Below are 17,657 nucleotides of genomic sequence, written 5' to 3' on the forward strand. Positions count from 1 at the left end.
TTTTTTTACACAGATATTGCTATTTTTGATTTGATTAGCTTTTTAATTTTGTAGTCAAGCTTCACCTTAATATTCTGTATTGTAGCTTCTTACTACTAAAATGCTGTGAGTGTTAGTTAAAAAAGGAACTGAAATATGAACAAACTCCAACTTCTATTCAAATTTATTTATAAATATTTAGAAATAAGACACACGGTTTTAGCAGTAAGTTATGGCATTAGTTATCTCCTGGTGGTTTTGTAATGTTTTTTTTCATATGGTGAAACAGCTGCAAACAACTTAGAAATTGTACTTTGCTTTTGATAGCTACTAGATTCATTGTCACTAGCAATACCCTGTTAACTTTTTTTGCGAGACACTCCTCATATAGCCACCTGTGATGCTTTTTTAGGTGCCTTTTTGTTGTATTTCCTCGTTCTGTGGCTGCTCTAACAAATGACCTGTTTTTGTTCGGTGTCCCTGACTTTGAAACCAATATCATCCCATGTTACCAATATGAATTAATCTATTAATACTTCTGAAGCATCATCCCACTGTTCCACGTTTTCCTGTTTGTTTGTTTTATTATGGGCTTCCACAGTTCAGTCGCATAATTCTGATTGGTCAGAACACAAGCGTGCTCACTTAATTGTATCATAAGACTGTAACACACAGACAGCAGTCACACATTTGCTCTGGGTGGGTGTTACGAATTCCAATCTTGCTTGGCTCCACACAGCAAGCCAAACCCGTAACAATAAATAATATTAAATAAAAATAATTAGAACTCTTCTAAATTAATTAGGAGCCTGCAGTCTCATCTCCAGTTCAAAAGTAAAAACAACAACAAAGACAAATGACCAAGGAAATAACATATAGTCAAATTTATTTGATGTTCAACTTCAAAAAGGAGACAATAAAAAGCTTGCGGAGGTTAATGCCAAAAAAAAAAACTGAACAGCTAACTAAGTTTTTAACCCTCTTACCTGCACATGAAATAAGACAAATAAAATAACATTCTCTTACTTCCTTACTAACCACAAAATATGAGGAAAATGTAATAAAACAAAAAGGCACCCTCCTCAGCACACGTGTCTCCGCATAGATCTCAGAGTCAACAATCAGCATTCACTTTCAACTATTTATCCGAGTAAAATACAAAGTTTCTACTTCACAACACAAGGCGAGAGAGAGGAGACTCTCCGAACGACATTCCAGTCCGGTTTAAATGGTCCTCACCAACTAGCCGGCCTCCACATGCTGGCACCTGCTTCACAACACCTGTGCGGTAATAATGAAACCTATTCGGAGAAAGAGGCGGAGAGAAAACACACAATTACAAACAAAAAAACACTACTTGGGATATTTATTTATATTATTATTATTTCTATAGTATTATTTAATTTTTTTAAGAAAATACGTAACAGTGGGGGAAATTCTATTGATACATTTAATTTCAATTTCATATCTCAGCCTCTCGAGGCGGTGGGGCAGTAGTTAGTGCTGTTACCTCACAGCAAGAAGGTCGCTGGGTCGCTGGTTCGAACTTCGGCTCAGTTGGCGTTTCTGTGTGGAGTTTGCATGTTCTCCCTGCCTTCGCGTGGGTTTCCTCTGGGTGCTCCGGTTTCCCCCACAGTCCGAACACATGCGGTACAGGTGAATTGGGTAGGCTAAATTGTCCGTAGTGTATGAGTGTGTGTGTGTGGATGTTTCCCAGAGATGGGTTGTGGCTGGAAGGGCATCCGTTGCGTAAAAACTTGCTGGATAAGTTGGCGGTTCATTCCGCTGTGGCGACCCCGGATTAATAAAGGGACTAAGCTGACAAGAAAATGATTGAATGAATCTCAGCCTGTTGCGATTTAGTTGATTCCAACGTTCTAAATCGTGGTTTGATTTCGATTATTCGCACAGCTGTAAGTGTTTTAAATTTAGTAAATTTCTCATTGTAAATATATCAAATACAAAACTAAGTTTAGTAATATGCATTGCTGACCTCATTATTTAGACAAGATTTTTCACAGTATTTAGATTTTCTTTGAACTGTTGGTTTTCATAATTTCAAATAGCTTTATGTCAGCGAAATATTGCCCTATCCTAACAAACCAAACATCAATGGAAAGCAATTTTTAGACAACTTTCTGGTGAGGTTTCAAAAATGTTAATGATAATTAATGTTAATAATTGACAGTTATGACTGGTTTTGTGATCTAGTGCCAGTTTGTATTTTGTGAATTACCACTAAAGTTAATAATGATTTTGCTAATGGAGTCGTCGAGTTATGACATACTTTCATATATTTTTTTTAAGGCAGAATATTTTTACTTCACCTTGTACATTGTATAAGTACTTTGGATTTTTTTTTAAAATAAACTCTTGCTTTGCTCTCTTTTCTCTATCAGCAGTTATAATTAAAAAATATCAATAATTTGCTGTTGGATCTGTTGTTCTTCAGAAAAAGGGGTAAGAAGGGGGAGAAGAATGGGAAAGGCCTCAGACATTTTTCCATGAAGGTTTGCGAGAAGGTCCAGCGGAAGGGTGTCACAACTTACAACGAGGTTGCTGATGAGCTTGTGGCCGAGTTCAGCTCTGGTGATAATCATATCTCTCCTAATGATGCGGTGAGCCTTCCCCTGCGGCCAGACATTGATTCAGAGCATTTCTCGTTGAGTGCAGAAGTGAAGCTTTTAAAACCAATTAAAGACTTGCTTCTTAACATATATAACATGATAAATAAACCAACGCTTTTGGTTTCTGCTTTTTTCAGCATGTGTATGACCAGAAGAACATTCGACGGCGTGTGTACGATGCTCTCAATGTGCTGATGGCCATGAACATAATTTCCAAAGAGAAAAAGGAGATCAAATGGATTGGTCTGCCCACAAACTCTGCTCAGGAGTGCCAGAACCTGGAGGTGGGTGTACTGGTACTTTTTCACTAAAGTTTATGTCCCTTCCTTTAAGACAGTTAGAGAAAGTACAGGCAATTAGAGTTTAAACTAATTGTACTTAAACTGAATGTTTGGTATTTTTAAAGGTGGAGAGGCAAAGACGTTTGGAGAGAATCAAACAAAAACAGTCACAACTTCAAGAACTTATATTACAGGTCAGAAATTAGTCTTTTGTTTTGTAAGAATTATTTTATGTTGATGAACTTGACTAACACACTGTTTTAATTGCAGCAAATTGCTTTTAAGAACCTTGTACAGAGAAACCGCCAGAGAGAACAACAGACAAAAAGGCCCCCACCTGCCAACTCAGTCATTCACCTGCCATTTATTATCGTCAACACCAGCAAGAAAACAGTCATTGACTGCAGCATTTCCAATGACAAGTATGACTTCAAGTCAAGCCATGTAGATTGTAGGTGGATAAGGGTGTGCGATATTGGGGAGAAAATATGTCTTGATGTTTGTTTGTTTTGTTTTTTTTTTGTCATAGTTTTTGGCCATGTATAAAGGAAAATTACTCTAAACCTTTCAGTAGGTGAATAATTGACTCACTTGTTCAGACGATTAGTTTAAAGCATGTATAGTTTTCAAGATTGCATGTTTTGCTACTCTATAGTTGGCGAAAAGATTGTATTTAATATGTCCAAATTCACATTACTCCACAAACTGATACTGATGACCTACTACTTGTGGGGAGATACTCAAGCATGGTTCTTAAGCTTTACCATACCAAGAATGGCAACATTTATGAATGGAAAAAAAACAGCACAAATGATGTTTCTAGTTCAAATTACATGATAAAATGTTCGTTTTTATGCTTTATTCATACCACATAAATTATTATTATTTAGAACATGCCTTTTTAGCATTCATAGTTACATTTCATATATAAAAAGCATATAAAAAACAACAATATTGTCATCGGAAATGTAACCCATTCATTGATGAAATTATTTATGTTAAAAGTTTTTTTTATATAGACTTGGGGGATCATTTGAATTTGATCACTTTCAGCCCAGATTCTTGCTGATTCCCAGTTTGAGATGAATTAACTTCAAGCTGTCATGCACTCAAATAAGCAGCATGACAGAAGTAAAACTTGTGCATAAAGTTTAGTGCAGTGTTACTGGTGCAGTTGCTGTATGCTGCATAGCTCAATGTAGATCAAAGGTTAATGGTTTGCTGGTACTGTTCACTAGCCAATGTTAATTTTTGCACATTTAAATTGTATTTAATGGGTTAGTTCACCCAAGAATAATTTTATTTAATGTTTTCATACCCTTTAATTTATTTTAAACCTTTATAAACTCCTTTATTCTGTTGAATATGAAGATATTCTGATGAATATGAAGATATTCTGAAGATCAGTGGTTACAGGATGTCCGCATTCCTTAAGATATCTTTGTGTCAATAGTTACAGGTTTACAACTTTTTTCAGAATATTTTTGGATGAACTATCTCTTTAAAGCTCATAATAGGTTTTGTGATACATAGAAGAAGAAATTGTCTTAATGTATATTAGAATCCATAGTCAAATGCTTATTTCATTTTTTTCTCTATTGCTTCCATACTAGTGATTAAATTAACATGTTAAGTCCTGACAGATCACAAAGTAAAAAAGTATTGTGCGTATATGAATCAATCAGCGAAGTCGAGTGCTATCCTTAAGTATTCTATTCCAGAATGTAAAGCAATTTTTGCTTCCCAACACAAGCAATATCACAGTTGTTTGGATTACAGGGCCATGCAAATTTTAATTCAGCATTTTTTCCGACTTTATGAAGACTTGTTTTTTTATATATATATTTTTTTCCAAGTTGGCAACTTTCTATATCATCAGCTCATGATTAAAACAATTATGATTGTAGATTATAAATATTGCACATTCTTATTTGTGGGATGAATTAAATCTCGAAGATCTTCACTTCATGCACTTCACTCATTGCTTCCTTTTGTGGTTAGGTTTGAGTACCTCTTCAACTTTGATAGCATGTTTGAGATTCACGATGACATTGAGGTATTGAAGCGCATGGGCATGGCTTGTGGTCTTGAGGTGGGCAAGTGCTCTGCTGAAGACCTGAAGACTGCTAGGAGCTTGGTGCCCAAAGCCCTGGAGCCTTATGTCACAGGTGAGAGCCACTGGTCACCACATCAGTTGATACTATATCTGATACAAAAGTTTAGTTTCAGCAGAAATCAAATGTTTCAATTGATGGTGACTTCTACATGCAGAAATGGCACAGGGACCTATCAGTAATGTCTACATGACGGGGGCTTCATCTGCAAATGGAGGTGGCCGCTATCATGTAGGAGGGTGAGTTTCTTTTGCACATTTTTCTGTTGTTCGGTATTGGAATAGATTTAGAAGAAAAAGTAGCTATTTTAATCATATTAGATTAGGCCTGTCATATCTATTTTTTGTTGTATGATATAATACATCAAAATATATTGCGATAAAGGATATTATTGTCATTTTAAGACCATTTTATGCTTTATATAATGCCAAAATGACAATATAATAGCATCATGATACAAGGTACTCTCTTTTAAAGAACACTTGAGTTTATTCTTATGAATATTTAATTTAATTATAGTCGTTTTAATAATTAGTCACTGGAATCAGATTGTGAAAACATATTCTAACCAAATTTAAAAAAATGTTAAAAATAAACATAAAAATAAAAGTAACAGGCTTTGATATCTGCTATCAGACCTGTTTTCAGTTGTCGGGCACCCACATGAAAATATACTATAGTAATTTATAGTAAATACTATAGTGTTTAACCATACTATCACCTCAAATAGAGAGATTGCGCAATCAGCCAAAATGTTGTTAGATTTGGTTTTTATGTATGGGCGATTATATAGTGCATCACCAAAAATGATTGAGTTCAAGTTCATGTGTTTTGCTATAAGTTAATATATTGATTATTGTGACAGGCCTGTATAAGACTGCTATTTTTCAGCAATAAACTACCTTTTAAAAGTAAGGTTCAATATTGTGGTGTTTTTTTTATAGATATAAATTTTTAATAAATTCAGATTACTGTTTTAAAAGAAAGCTGTGTTCCACTGTTGAACAAGCTCAACAGTGCTCAAATGTTAGCGGGAAATGGACAGTTTTTAAAATTTCTGTACCAAACTCCTCGTTACTTTTGATAACCCTAAATCCAACCTACTTTAAGTGGTGCTAAACTGCAGTGAAAATGCAAAGCCAAGCCACCCTGAACCATATTGGAAAACGAGGCTTTAGAATGATCTTTAAAGGAAGATGCTAGCTGGAGAAACAATGATGAAAATGCAGATGTGCCATCACAGAAATAGACGCATTTAAAAAAATGAATTAAAATAGGAAGTAGTTACTATAAACTTTAATTTCATTTGTATTTTTTGATAAATTAAACGCAACCTTGATGTGATGAGCAAAAACTCCTAAATTCTTAACAATGCCCAAATTTCTAAGCAAGAAAGGAACTTGTAATAGCAACTTGAATATGTTTGTAATGCAGCGTTTACATCAGACAAAAATAAAGCGATTTACATGCTAAGTCAATGCAAAGACTTAACGCGATTCGGGCGAATGAAGCAACACGAGTTGAGCGTTTTATGCATTTGAGGCGCCTATTGTGTGAGTTGGAAAATCTGAACTTCAGCAGACATTTGTGCTGGGTTAACCAATCAGGAGCTTTCTCTTGTATGGGAGTAATTTACATAATTATGATGTTGTTGGCGTCCAGAGGAGAAATCCTCTTGCTAACACTGGACAGTAGTTCATTAAACTGGGCTCGGCTCAGTCTGAAGCACCGCTGAAAGCCACCATCATTCAGGGATAGTTAGTGGAGGAGTTGAAGAACTCGCAGAGCTGGGTGCACCTCTAAAAGGATCTAGTGCACTCAGACAAGGTGCTGAACAAATCAGCCTTCCTTAAACACAACTACTATTTCAACAAAATCCATGTTAGCCATTTAGCAATGAAGCTAAAGTCACTGGGTTGACAGAAGCCCTTCCCATGATGCGAATCCGTGTCTATTGTGAAGTAAATTTGAGGTGCGAATGAAGCGAGTAAACTCAAATTGTCCACGTGTCTATTTACTCACTATTTATTCCCACATCTAGTGTGAACACAGCATAACAGCGCAATTTGGGACTTCAGTCAATTAAAGTTAGTCCATCTATATTTATATAGTGCTTTATAGTATATTAATTTGAAACAAGCTGATTTCCAGAATTAAGCATAACAATTTCAAAGTTTTCAGCTTTCATGTATTTTATTTATTTATTTTTCTCTGACCTATATTTACTAAAGAAACAAATCTGAGTAGTTTTCTATATCAAAGGAGGTGAAGCCCCAGAGGCACAACTTCTTTTTATGAAATCACATTTGACCAATGGTACTTCAAAGGCGTTTCCCACCCAAATTAAACTTTTCAGGAAAGTTTACTTTGGCAGGTTTCTGAAAATTTTATCTGACATCACATTATTTAGCTTAAAGTATATCAAGACCCTTTAATAAATTCACTAATGCTTTCATCGGCTTCTTTGACAGTGACAGTGGGGCCGATGCTACAATGGCCTCTAGTTCTAATGACTCCCACTACAGCGGCTCTCGGGTGGAGACTCCCGTCTCTTACATGGGTGAGGACGATGACGACGACGATGAGTTTGATGAAAACGACGACGAGGACTAAAAGCTCAGCCCTCCATCAAACCTGTCCATCGTGCACAAGTTCTTCCAGCTGCCATGTCTGAGAATTGATCAACCACATCGTTCTTTTAACTCTACTGCAACTCACTGTTTCTCTCACTCTCTGTCTGAGAAGGGCATTGAAGAACACGGGCTTTATCAGGATGAGTTGTTTTCATCCTCGTCTTTCTGAGCTCAGGACAAGCACATCATCATAGGCCGTGTGCTTTGCCTACTGGGAATTATAGTTTTCAGCTGAAGGACTTTGCTGAAGTTCAGAGGTGTCACTTTGTTCTTTGTCGCAGCGTTTCCTCCTGGATGTTATTCGCTCTGATCTGTGTGACCCTCCGAAAGAAAACCCAACCCCTCTTGCGTACAGCCTCGCGTGCTGTTGGAAAATGTTGTGTGATCTCTGTGTGAAGTAGTTCTCTTGTTTTGTTTTTTTGAATGATCTTTTTTTCCCCGAACATGCTGGCTTGATTTGCGTTCTGATGATTCGGAGACTAATGAATCGAAGAACGTTTTAAAGCTGGATGCTATTTTTTGCCCCATGGAGGGCAGGTCTTTGGATGTGTGGACTTTTTTCATATGCTGACCTGATGTTTTCTTGCAGGCTTTTTTGTAGAATCTCCTCCTGTGTGTGTTCGGCTCCTTGGCATTCTGCAGAGCTCTACTTTTTTTGGAGGACTCTGAGAAGTCAGTCTATTTGTTTGTTTGTTTCGATTGTTCTTTCTTTCAGAGCTTCATAGGCCAACCTGTCCTAGAGACACTGGAGGACAACGGAGAAACTTCAGTACCTAAAAGCAGTTATAGGAATATAAAAATGCGTTGTTTCTTAACCACATGATATCAAGATTTGTTTCTAGTGTCCTCTCTCGGCGTCAGTTATACCTTGAAGCGTGTAAGGTTAATGTTGTGTATTAAAAAAAAAGAGATATGGGCTTTAGGTCTCTCTGGACTTCCCTTCGAAAATTTCCTTTTGAAAAGAAAAGAAACTGAATCCTTGTACTGACTCCTCAAAGTAACTTTTCTGTAATCTAATATAAGTTTCAAATTTAAATATAAAGAATGTTTTAAGAATTCAAACTCATTGTGTTTATTTGCGACACTAATGTAATACTACTAATTTCAATAAACTTTATTTTATATATCTGCCTGGTGTGTGACTAGATTTGCATTCAGGCAGTTTACCTGAAAGTATTTTACATTGTGTTTTTCTTTTTTTCTTTTTTTTTTTTTACTGAGAAAAAAAATAATTCCGCACCACATAAAAATTGTGTTTGTTGAAGATATATCAAATGGTGTGGGGGAAAAGAAATTCCCTGCCAATAAAAATTCCTATTATTTGAATAGAAAGTGTATTGGTTTAAATGAAGATGTATTGCAAGTTAACTTGTAAGTTAAAACTAGTAAATCCTAATGCAATGTAACGCACTAGGAACACACTAGAAAAAAAGCATCAAATTGTACTGGTTATAATCGTAAATTTTTTTTGTTTTAATGTTTTACTGGTAATTTAGTGGAAACCATAAGAAAAGAGCTTCTGTTATGGTTTTTGGTGTTGTTTTTTTAGATGGGAAGTGGGAAAGTTAAAAATGTCTGTTAATCTTTTTGTTACAATAAATAGGGCCAAACTAAAATACAGATTTATCTGTTTTAATCGATTCTCATATTTGTGAACAGATGTTGTACATATAAAATTTGTAGTCGATATAAACAAGTATGACAGAATGTGCGAATCAGCTGATTTAAACTCCTTTCCTGTGTTTCTTGCTCATTTTTATTTATGCACTGTGCAAAAAACATAATCAAAAATGCTCATTCAAAGAGTGATGTCTCTTGAACGCTTGCTTGTTTTAAAGTTGTTTGAGAAACAGTAAGCTGGAAACGGTCTTAACATGGATTGTTAGCTATTTTTTTGTGACCGTTTCATTAAATTAATCTACATTTGAGCCACAGCCATATCACCCTGCAGCTCAAGACCGGTTACTTGCTGAAGATAAGCAGGGCTGAGCCTGGTCAGTACCTGGATGGGTGACCACATGGGAAAACTAAGTTGGAAGTGGTGTTAGTGAGGGCAGCAAGAGGGGTGCTCAATCTGCGGTCTGTGTGAGTCCTAATGCCCATGTAAAAAGTGAAGGGGACACTATACTGTCAGTGAGCGCCGTCTTTCAGATGAGATATTAAACAGAGGTCCTGACTTTCTGTGGTCATTAAAAATCCCATGGCACTTCTCGTAAAGAGTAGGGATGTAACCCCTGTGTCCTGGCCAAATTCTCTCTTGGCCCTTACCCATCATGGCCTCCCAATCATCCCTATACACTGAATTGGCTCTATCACTGTCTCTCACCTCCACCAATAGCTGGTGTGTGGTGAGCGCACTGGTGCCATTGACCTGTGGCTGCTGTCGCATCATCCAAGTGGATGCTGCACACTGCTGGAAAAGTGGAGAGACCCCCACATGATTGTGAAGTGTTTTGGGTGTATGGCCATACTCAACCAAAAATTGAGATTGGTAAGTTTTACTAATTTATTTAACTTTTTTATGAAAGGTGTCTTGTGTTTCTGCATTTAATCAATTAAATGGTAGAAAATAGCATAGGAGTTTTGTGTGTGTGTGTGTGTGTGTGTGTGTGTGTGTGTGTGTGTGTGTGTGTGTGTGTGTGTGTGTGTGTGTGTGTGTGTGTGTGTGTGTGTGTGTGTGTGTGTGTGTGTGTGTGTGTGTGTGTGTGTGTGTGTGTGTGTGTGTGTGTGTGTGTGTGTGTGTGTGTGTGTGTGTGTGTGTGTGTGTGTGTGTGTGTGTGTGTGTGAGAGTGAGTGAGTGTGAGAGAGTGAGTGAGTGTGAGAGAGAGAGAGAGATTTGCGATTTTCTGGAATTTCACAGTAGTGTCAATTTAGAAAGATTGGGCTTTTTCTCATAATTGTTGCAAAAATGTTTTAATGACAGTAAGAAAATTCAGCAAACATTTAAGAAATTCAAAAACACACTTTCCAACTTCTTATTTTTAAGTTAGACTAAGTGATAAAACATTGTGACAATAACAACAAGTACAAAAGACATTATTAAGTTTAATAATACAGCATACATATTTTAATCAGATGTTGGTTTAATGAACAAGAAATTAAACTTGATATTCCCATTTTGTGCTCCTGTTAGTGCATGCAAGTTTGCAGATGGCCAACAGGTGGAGCGCTTTCCCGCCAGTGCCGAGTTTCTGGATTCAGTCAATGTGCGATCATATATAGCCTAATGTTATTTTTAATTCTTGCTATGAGTCCTGTTAATATTTTTTTCTCTTCTCATTTGGACTTACTTCTTTGCAGTAGCCTGGTAGATTCGTACCTCCTCTTGAGGGATCTCTTCCAGCAAAGTGACGTTAAAAACATTTTTGAAGTTTTCAATGAAACGCAAGTCAGAAGGGAATCGTACCTGTTTGGAAAGACACAACAAACCAATCAAGATTTGTAAGTTTTCTTCAGACCTCATAAAGTTAACACGTTTGCTTAGGGTTATAGTTCACCTAAAATTTTAATTTACACCCTCAAGTGGTTCCAAACCGTTGTTTTTTCACTCTGTGTTACACAAAAGATATTTTGAAGAATTTTGGACATATTGTACATTAGTAGGAAAAACAAACTACCAAGAAATGATTACTGGTTTGGTATCCAATATCTTTCTAAATATGTTTTTGTGTATGTTTAACAAAAGAAAGAAATTATGGCAGAATTGTCAATTTTGGGTGAACTATCTCTTCAAATTCAAGGTTAAATGGGAGAAATCTAAAGCCTGACCTTATTCGCCCACAGAAGTGTGGTTTCTGGCCTGCAGAAGTGCTGCATGGTAATTAATAGATCCTCCAGAAAGTTGTGATGATACACTACATCCGCACACAAAACGTAGTCATAATGGTAGATGGAGTTGGGGAAGTTACGTTTCACATCTGGACCCCAGACCAGAGCTGCCACCTGAGGGGTGTACCTGCAGCGTCCCCGGGTGTTGCGGGACAGGTTAAAGTTCAGATTTGGCAGGACATCTGGTAGATCTGTTGCTGTGACCCAGGCACCTTGATGTGGAAAAGATGCAAACTTGTATAACTCAACATACTTTTACTTTGCTGTTTGCTGAAAACAAATTGTATGGATTTCCTACCCAGTAAACTTCCCACTATGGACACCAGTCCTGTTCCTGCTCCAAGTTCCAGTACTGCTTTATCCAGAAGTTCAACCTGATCTCGTTGTTTCTCCAAATACCGACAGAGAGCCACAGCCTGTGTAGAATTATACATGCAGTCTGTGCAAACACCAAGGTAGGGGCTTTTTTAGAAAGAAAGGGCACATCAATACCGCAGTATGCTCTTCCGTAGGCATTACTTTTAAATGTTTTCAGTACTTTTGTGTAACGTTTGTTCTAAATACTCCTGACATGTTGTAGCTGGCTCATTTCATGTGACTTAGAACAAAGACAGAAGACAAAATCAACTCAAAGCTAAAATTGTTAATGTTATGTGTTACTTTTCCTGAACATTAATCTTAGGTTTGTTTACAATGGCAAAATATACAGTAGTCAACATTTGAAGTGATTCAAACTGTTCAAAAACACCCGTTCTTGTCCCAGGACAATCTTTTTTGATTCACATCAAGTGTTGACTCCTATTTCTTGAGAGCATTGTGAGGAAGTAGGAGAGTTTGTTCAACGAAATACAACAAAATTTTTAAAAAAAATCCATGTATGTTTTTTTTAATTGCATTTTAGTGAGATGTTCAGTGAATGGACAAATTCAGCACATGCGTTTGTTCACCTAAACACTGCTTTGCATATCTTCATTTTACCAACTCTAGCCTAGCATCAACTGTGAAGCACAGTGCGACAGCCAAAGAGTGTTTTCACAACACATCAGCCATATTGGAGAGCAGAATTTAAACAAGGCCATTGTAATGACTGAAACTCCTATATTATGGTTATTATTGCTGCTGAAAAATGATCATTTATTGTCATGTCATGTCTTGTTTTTTTTTTTTTTTTTGATTGATTGGACAAAAAAACATTTAAAGTTAATATACATGTAGACAAAATAAAAATGATAACAAATCGAGCAAAGGAGAGAAAAACTACTAAGGAAAGATTCGTGTTTGTTGGCAAACTGAACCTGGTTTAACAGAGCAAGAATCTTGAGAATATTCATGTTTGTTCTTGTCATTATCATTCAACTAGGTGAAATATTAAGCTAATGTTTTATTTAAAACTGCTCATACATGTGCATTTTTTTTACCATCTATTAAATTTGGTTAGTCAAAAATTATGACCCTTTCCTCCTGGCTAAGTCCTTCTTTATTTGATTTAGCAGCCTCACATGCTTTTTATCATGGTTTAAATAGGCACAACAATATATTCAGTATTACTGTAACATCCGAGTATCTGCAGCATGGCGTGGTATTCGGGTAACTGATGAAATGTTGACCTAAACCCAAACCCTCTATAATATGTTTTCTTACTCCTGGCCAGATGACGGCACCAAAAGAGTCCAGGGATTCCCGGATGCTGACCTCCTGCCCAGTAAAGAAAAAGGTCTCATTGCCTAGGGAATAGAAGACACTGGGCTCCCAGGCATTACGTCTGTTCAGTGCCTCCTTCTGCATGTCTTTAGCCTCCTGATCTTCTGAAAAAGAGCATGGGTAAAAAAATATCATTGTAAACACTGTTTGCTGAACAATATGCACCTGCACACAATACAATTCAAATAAAATAATGCAGGTTTGTTGAAAATATAACACAAAAAATGAACGCTAACACTTTAGTTTGTGCTATTTGTCACTATTAACTAGTGGCTTATTACCTGCCTATTAATAAGATATTGACTGCTTATTACTTATATTAAATAGTAAATATTTTTCATGCACAAGTACATATTCTACATCCCCAAATACTACCTTTATACCTATTAATAAGCATAAAATTATGAATTTATTGAGGGATAGTTAGGGGTTTATTATTAGTGAGATTTGCACCTTTAAATAGTGTGACCGTCTTAATATAGTAAAATAAATATATGATTTTAAATACATTTTTGGCCACTAATCAAAAGCAAACAATTTTTTTTGTATTTGGTTGAGATTTTATGTTCTAAATTAAAACTAAATTGCCAATATGTTGCATAATCGGTGCATTTTATTTAATTTTCGGAACCCACTTTATATTATTTCTGCCAGCCCAGCAAAAAATTTTGTTTAATAAACATCTAATAGACGTCTAAAGCTTGGCTAAAACAAGGCTAAACTTCTAAGAATAGCCCACAACTAGACTAGTCATCAAATAGACTGATTAGAAAAACGTGTATATGTGTAGTCATTCATTTCTGTTTAGTTGATGACTAGTTATTGCCTATTCTTAGACGTCTATAAGATTTTCAGCCCAAATTTAACCTCGTTTTAGCCAAGACAACTATGTTTAGACGTCTATTAGACATCTTTTAAAAAGACAAAATGCTTGCTGAGAGGATCTCTACTTTATTTACCTTCTTCTGTGTTGTTTGGTGATGGTTTGATGGGTTCTGGCTGCTTCACAAGTCCTTTTTTCTGCACATTTAGACCCGTTCCTCCTCCAGCCTCCATTATAAGTCCAAATGATCTTCACCACGCTCAGCACAGCTATCATATTGAATCACATCTTTAATTCTCTATAAATTCAATCAATTATAATTCATTATACTATTATACTATATATATATATTATAATTCATTATTATAACAATCATTATACTTCAAGCCAAAGGTTTGCTCCATATATTCCCAAATCTCACATGCATGCATCCAATACTTACTCAAAGTGGCATGCAAAAATCCATGCAGAATTAATTTTGCACTAGTTTTAGGAACAAACAGCAGCAAAAATGAAAACACTTTCACAAACACACACACACACACAAAACAAGAGCTGGAGTGTGACAGCTGACATCCTCAGGCCAAACTGACTTTTATAAAGCAGTAGCATCTTTCTGCTCCTCCCATGCAGACACTGAGCTAAATGTGCAGTTTGTTATGAGAGAGCGAGTTGCATGCATCGTCAAAGCCACTTAATTCCAGTACAATCCTGTCCTCTGGGATTACTGATCCCTCTCACTGGTTTCTGTGTTTTGGAGTTTGTGGAAAACTGACTGGAGAAGATGCCTGTTGGTATTTATATTCATGTACATATTGGCTTTACTGGACTCAGTTCCTTTTAAATATCTACCGTGCCCATGAATGGATATCTATTTACCCACAGCCTCGATGTGGCAGATATACTGCAGCCTGTGGGGTCTTGGAAGCTGAAGCTGGGATCCAATAACCTGTACAAGCACAGATGGTTAATGCAGATGAATGTTTTACCATCTCCAAGAGTAGCATGACCCAACTGTCAGTTTTAATAGCTGGGATGGAATCAGACATCAGAAATAACCCGAGACATGATGCCTGGCATGCTAAAGTAATACACCAAGAGATGCTTTTGAGGGGGATCTTGGGTATAAAGTGGCATCAACATTAGTTTGACAGTGTTAACGCCTTAAGCAAAAACTAAAAAACTGTATTGGTGATTCTAATCATTTGTGCAATAGAGAAATTAGGGGTTAAATAGGACAATCTGTTTGAATCTACTTGTAAACCGGAGGCCAGTGAGAAGACAAGTATTAATTTGAGACTAAAATGGCTGGAGTGATTTGGGTTTAGTCACTGCAAATCCTTCGCTGACACCCGGTAGCAAAAACACAGCTGTAGAGGTAAAATAGAAAAATGACTCAGCTATGGAGAACAATGTGGTGTGTGTGCCAGTGTAGGTTTTAACCTCGTATCCAAAAGTGTGTGTCGAACAAATGAAAGAGAGGATGCTAATCTTTAGTTGTTCTGATAAAAAATATTGATATAAACCAATTTGGAAAATGTTTGGTTCGAAAGATTTTCAGCTCCCATGTCCTTTTAGCAAAAAAAAGAAAAAAAGAAAAGATTGTTTCTTTCAGCAACAAATAATGCAAGCTTATTGTGTCTGTATTGATGCACATTTTTTTTAAATCTGGTGTATGGTGTATTATTTGGGCTTTTCATACAATATTAAAATTAACCATAGTTTTACTACATACAGGGGCAGATTTCACCAATAAGCAAGGTAAGCAGCTGCTTAGGGCCCCTGGAAATCTGCCGGCCCCCAATAAATATCTAGTATAAATTATACTTATAAACTGTATATAACATTGCTTTCTATAATATTTTGTATGGTTAGAGTCAAATAAATTTTTTACGTAATTAAATATTTTTTAATATAAATTAAAGTATATTATTATTATTATTATTATTATTATTATTATTATTATTATTATTATTATAATTTAATGTTATGTAATGTCATAAAATAAAATATTATAATTATTACATCTGGACACATTTGTCCCCCAATCATAGAGCAGTCCAGCAGTCAAATTTATATATATTTTTAGTTGTAAATTTATTTTAAGAATTTAACTAATCATTTAAAAGTAGAGATTGTATTAAGATAGAAGATAGAAAAGACATGTTATGAGATACAAAAACATCTAAATAAATAAAAATTTTATAAAAGTATAAGGGGTGCAGTTTTGTACTGTTGGGCCCCAAAAAGTCCCAAAATAGAATTAAAATGTGCTGGTTTTAATGGGTCGCAATGTTGTAAAATGATCATTTTTATGTAGATGTCTGTGATAGCCTAGATTATTTTGTTTTGTTTTGTTTTCAGCTGAGAAATAAAATTAAGACATATCTGTGAGATTATGCTTTGTTTAGTAGGGAAATAACATTTATAATTGATCACATTAATTACATTGAGTTGCATTCATTCATTTTGCAGCTCTAGCGGATTTTAGTTTACTTCATATCGACTGAACTGTAAATAAAAATAAATAAATAAAAGAAGAAAGCGTGCATTTTAGGCTGTTGTGACCCATGGCTGGGAATGCTTACGATCCCCAAATCACTAATATATTTAAACCACTGTAACCCCAAATTCAACATGATTTAACCACACTATGCTTAGTTTAAAAGATGGCACTTGTAGTAAATCTGTGGTTATAGCTTTCACAATCTGAGCTCTACTTATAAAGCTAAAGTCACAAACCTGTTTGAAATTCTGTTGAACACAAAAGAAGTTATTTGGAAAAAGGTTGGAAACTTTAAAGCGTTGAGTTAGATTGTATTTGTTTTCCGTTCCATGGCAGTTAATGGTTATGCTTTTTCAACATTATTCAAAATATCTTCTTTAGAACTGACCATAACATGCATAACAAGTACATTTTTAATTTTGAGTGAGATATCACTTTAAGGGTGAGTATATTGTCATTAAATGTTCATTTTAGGGTCTAATTCACCATCGTTTCACACTGAATATCTTTGGCAACATAATTCAGAGTTAACAACACAAAAGCTCAGGAGCAAAGTGTCACAGCTCTGGTTAAAAATAAAGTTAATTCCACTAATTAATTGCAAGTGTCAAGCGTTCCTTTGCCTGGTGTTAAAAGCAGTGTTTACAATTATGATATCTCTGGGTTGAGCTCAGTGAGAAAAGCCTATAATTCAATTTCTGAGAAACATTTAAACATCTGAGAATTTAATAATTCTGTTTCTAATTAGGGCTTTTGCTTCTGTCTCTAGTTAAATTTAGTTCACCTAAAATAAAAATGATTTAATCATTTACTCACCACTCCACTTGTTCAAAGCTATGAGCTTTTTTCATTTGTTGAATACAAAAGAAGATAATTTGATTAATGTTGTAACCAAACAGTGGATCAAGCCATTGACTTCCAAAATATTTTTTCCTACTATGAAGGTCAACAGCTATTGAATAAAAATATATTTTAAATTAAGGTTGAATGAATGGTCATTTTTTTCATCATTCCATTGATTTAAATGCAGCAGGTAAAATAAGTATTGAGCATGTGATGATTTTTTTTCTAGTAAGTATATCTCTAATACTGCTGTTGACATGAAATTGACAATCCAAACATATAAAGTTATCTGTTGTTTGGGTGAATCTTCTTTCTGTCTATT

The 17,657-nt window shown here is 35.6% G+C and overlaps 2 protein-coding genes across 16 annotated transcripts in view; one reads left to right on the forward strand and one right to left on the reverse strand.

Annotated features, from left to right (window-relative positions):
- tfdp1a (transcription factor Dp-1, a) overlaps positions 1 to 8,760 on the forward strand; it is a 53,468-nt gene extending 44,708 nt beyond the window's left edge. For 3 of the 4 annotated variants that reach the window (XM_087266293.1, XM_087266291.1, XM_087266292.1), the window contains exons 6-12: positions 2,432 to 2,597; positions 2,744 to 2,890; positions 3,013 to 3,081; positions 3,158 to 3,309; positions 4,889 to 5,055; positions 5,159 to 5,240; positions 7,473 to 8,758. In XM_087266293.1, coding sequence (XP_087122419.1) covers positions 2,432 to 2,597; positions 2,744 to 2,890; positions 3,013 to 3,081; positions 3,158 to 3,309; positions 4,889 to 5,055; positions 5,159 to 5,240; positions 7,473 to 7,614 — 925 coding nt within the window. In that variant the 3' untranslated portion in view covers positions 7,615 to 8,758. Of the gene's footprint in view, positions 1 to 2,431; positions 2,598 to 2,743; positions 2,891 to 3,012; positions 3,082 to 3,157; positions 3,310 to 4,888; positions 5,056 to 5,158; positions 5,241 to 7,472 lie in introns of all 4 variants that reach the window. The other variant, NM_213492.2, reaches the window with a different exon arrangement.
- mettl21cb (methyltransferase 21C, AARS1 lysine b) lies at positions 147 to 14,982 on the reverse strand. 12 transcript variants are annotated; one of them, XM_087265765.1, is made up of 7 exons: positions 14,530 to 14,590; positions 14,123 to 14,255; positions 13,104 to 13,267; positions 11,761 to 11,878; positions 11,403 to 11,674; positions 10,925 to 11,040; positions 147 to 1,280 (listed from the first exon to the last, which is right to left on the reverse strand). In XM_087265765.1, exons 2-7 carry the CDS (start codon positions 14,217 to 14,219, stop codon positions 1,151 to 1,153), a joined length of 897 nt encoding a protein of 298 aa, XP_087121891.1. In that variant the 5' UTR covers positions 14,220 to 14,255; positions 14,530 to 14,590; the 3' UTR covers positions 147 to 1,150. The 12 variants fall into 12 exon arrangements, with proteins under 12 accessions (XP_087121891.1, XP_087121888.1, XP_087121889.1 ...); XM_087265762.1 differs by lacking the exon at positions 14,530 to 14,590 and adding an exon at positions 14,694 to 14,859 and having other exon boundaries at positions 148 to 1,280; XM_087265763.1 differs by having other exon boundaries at positions 148 to 1,280; positions 14,580 to 14,809.
- Between the last annotated feature and the right edge of the window lie 2,675 nt (positions 14,983 to 17,657).

The sequence above is a fragment of the Danio rerio genome, chromosome 9 (assembly GCF_052040795.2).
Source record: "Danio rerio strain M-AB ecotype USA chromosome 9, GRCz13ab, whole genome shotgun sequence".
Lineage (NCBI taxonomy): Eukaryota > Metazoa > Chordata > Actinopteri > Cypriniformes > Danionidae > Danio > Danio rerio.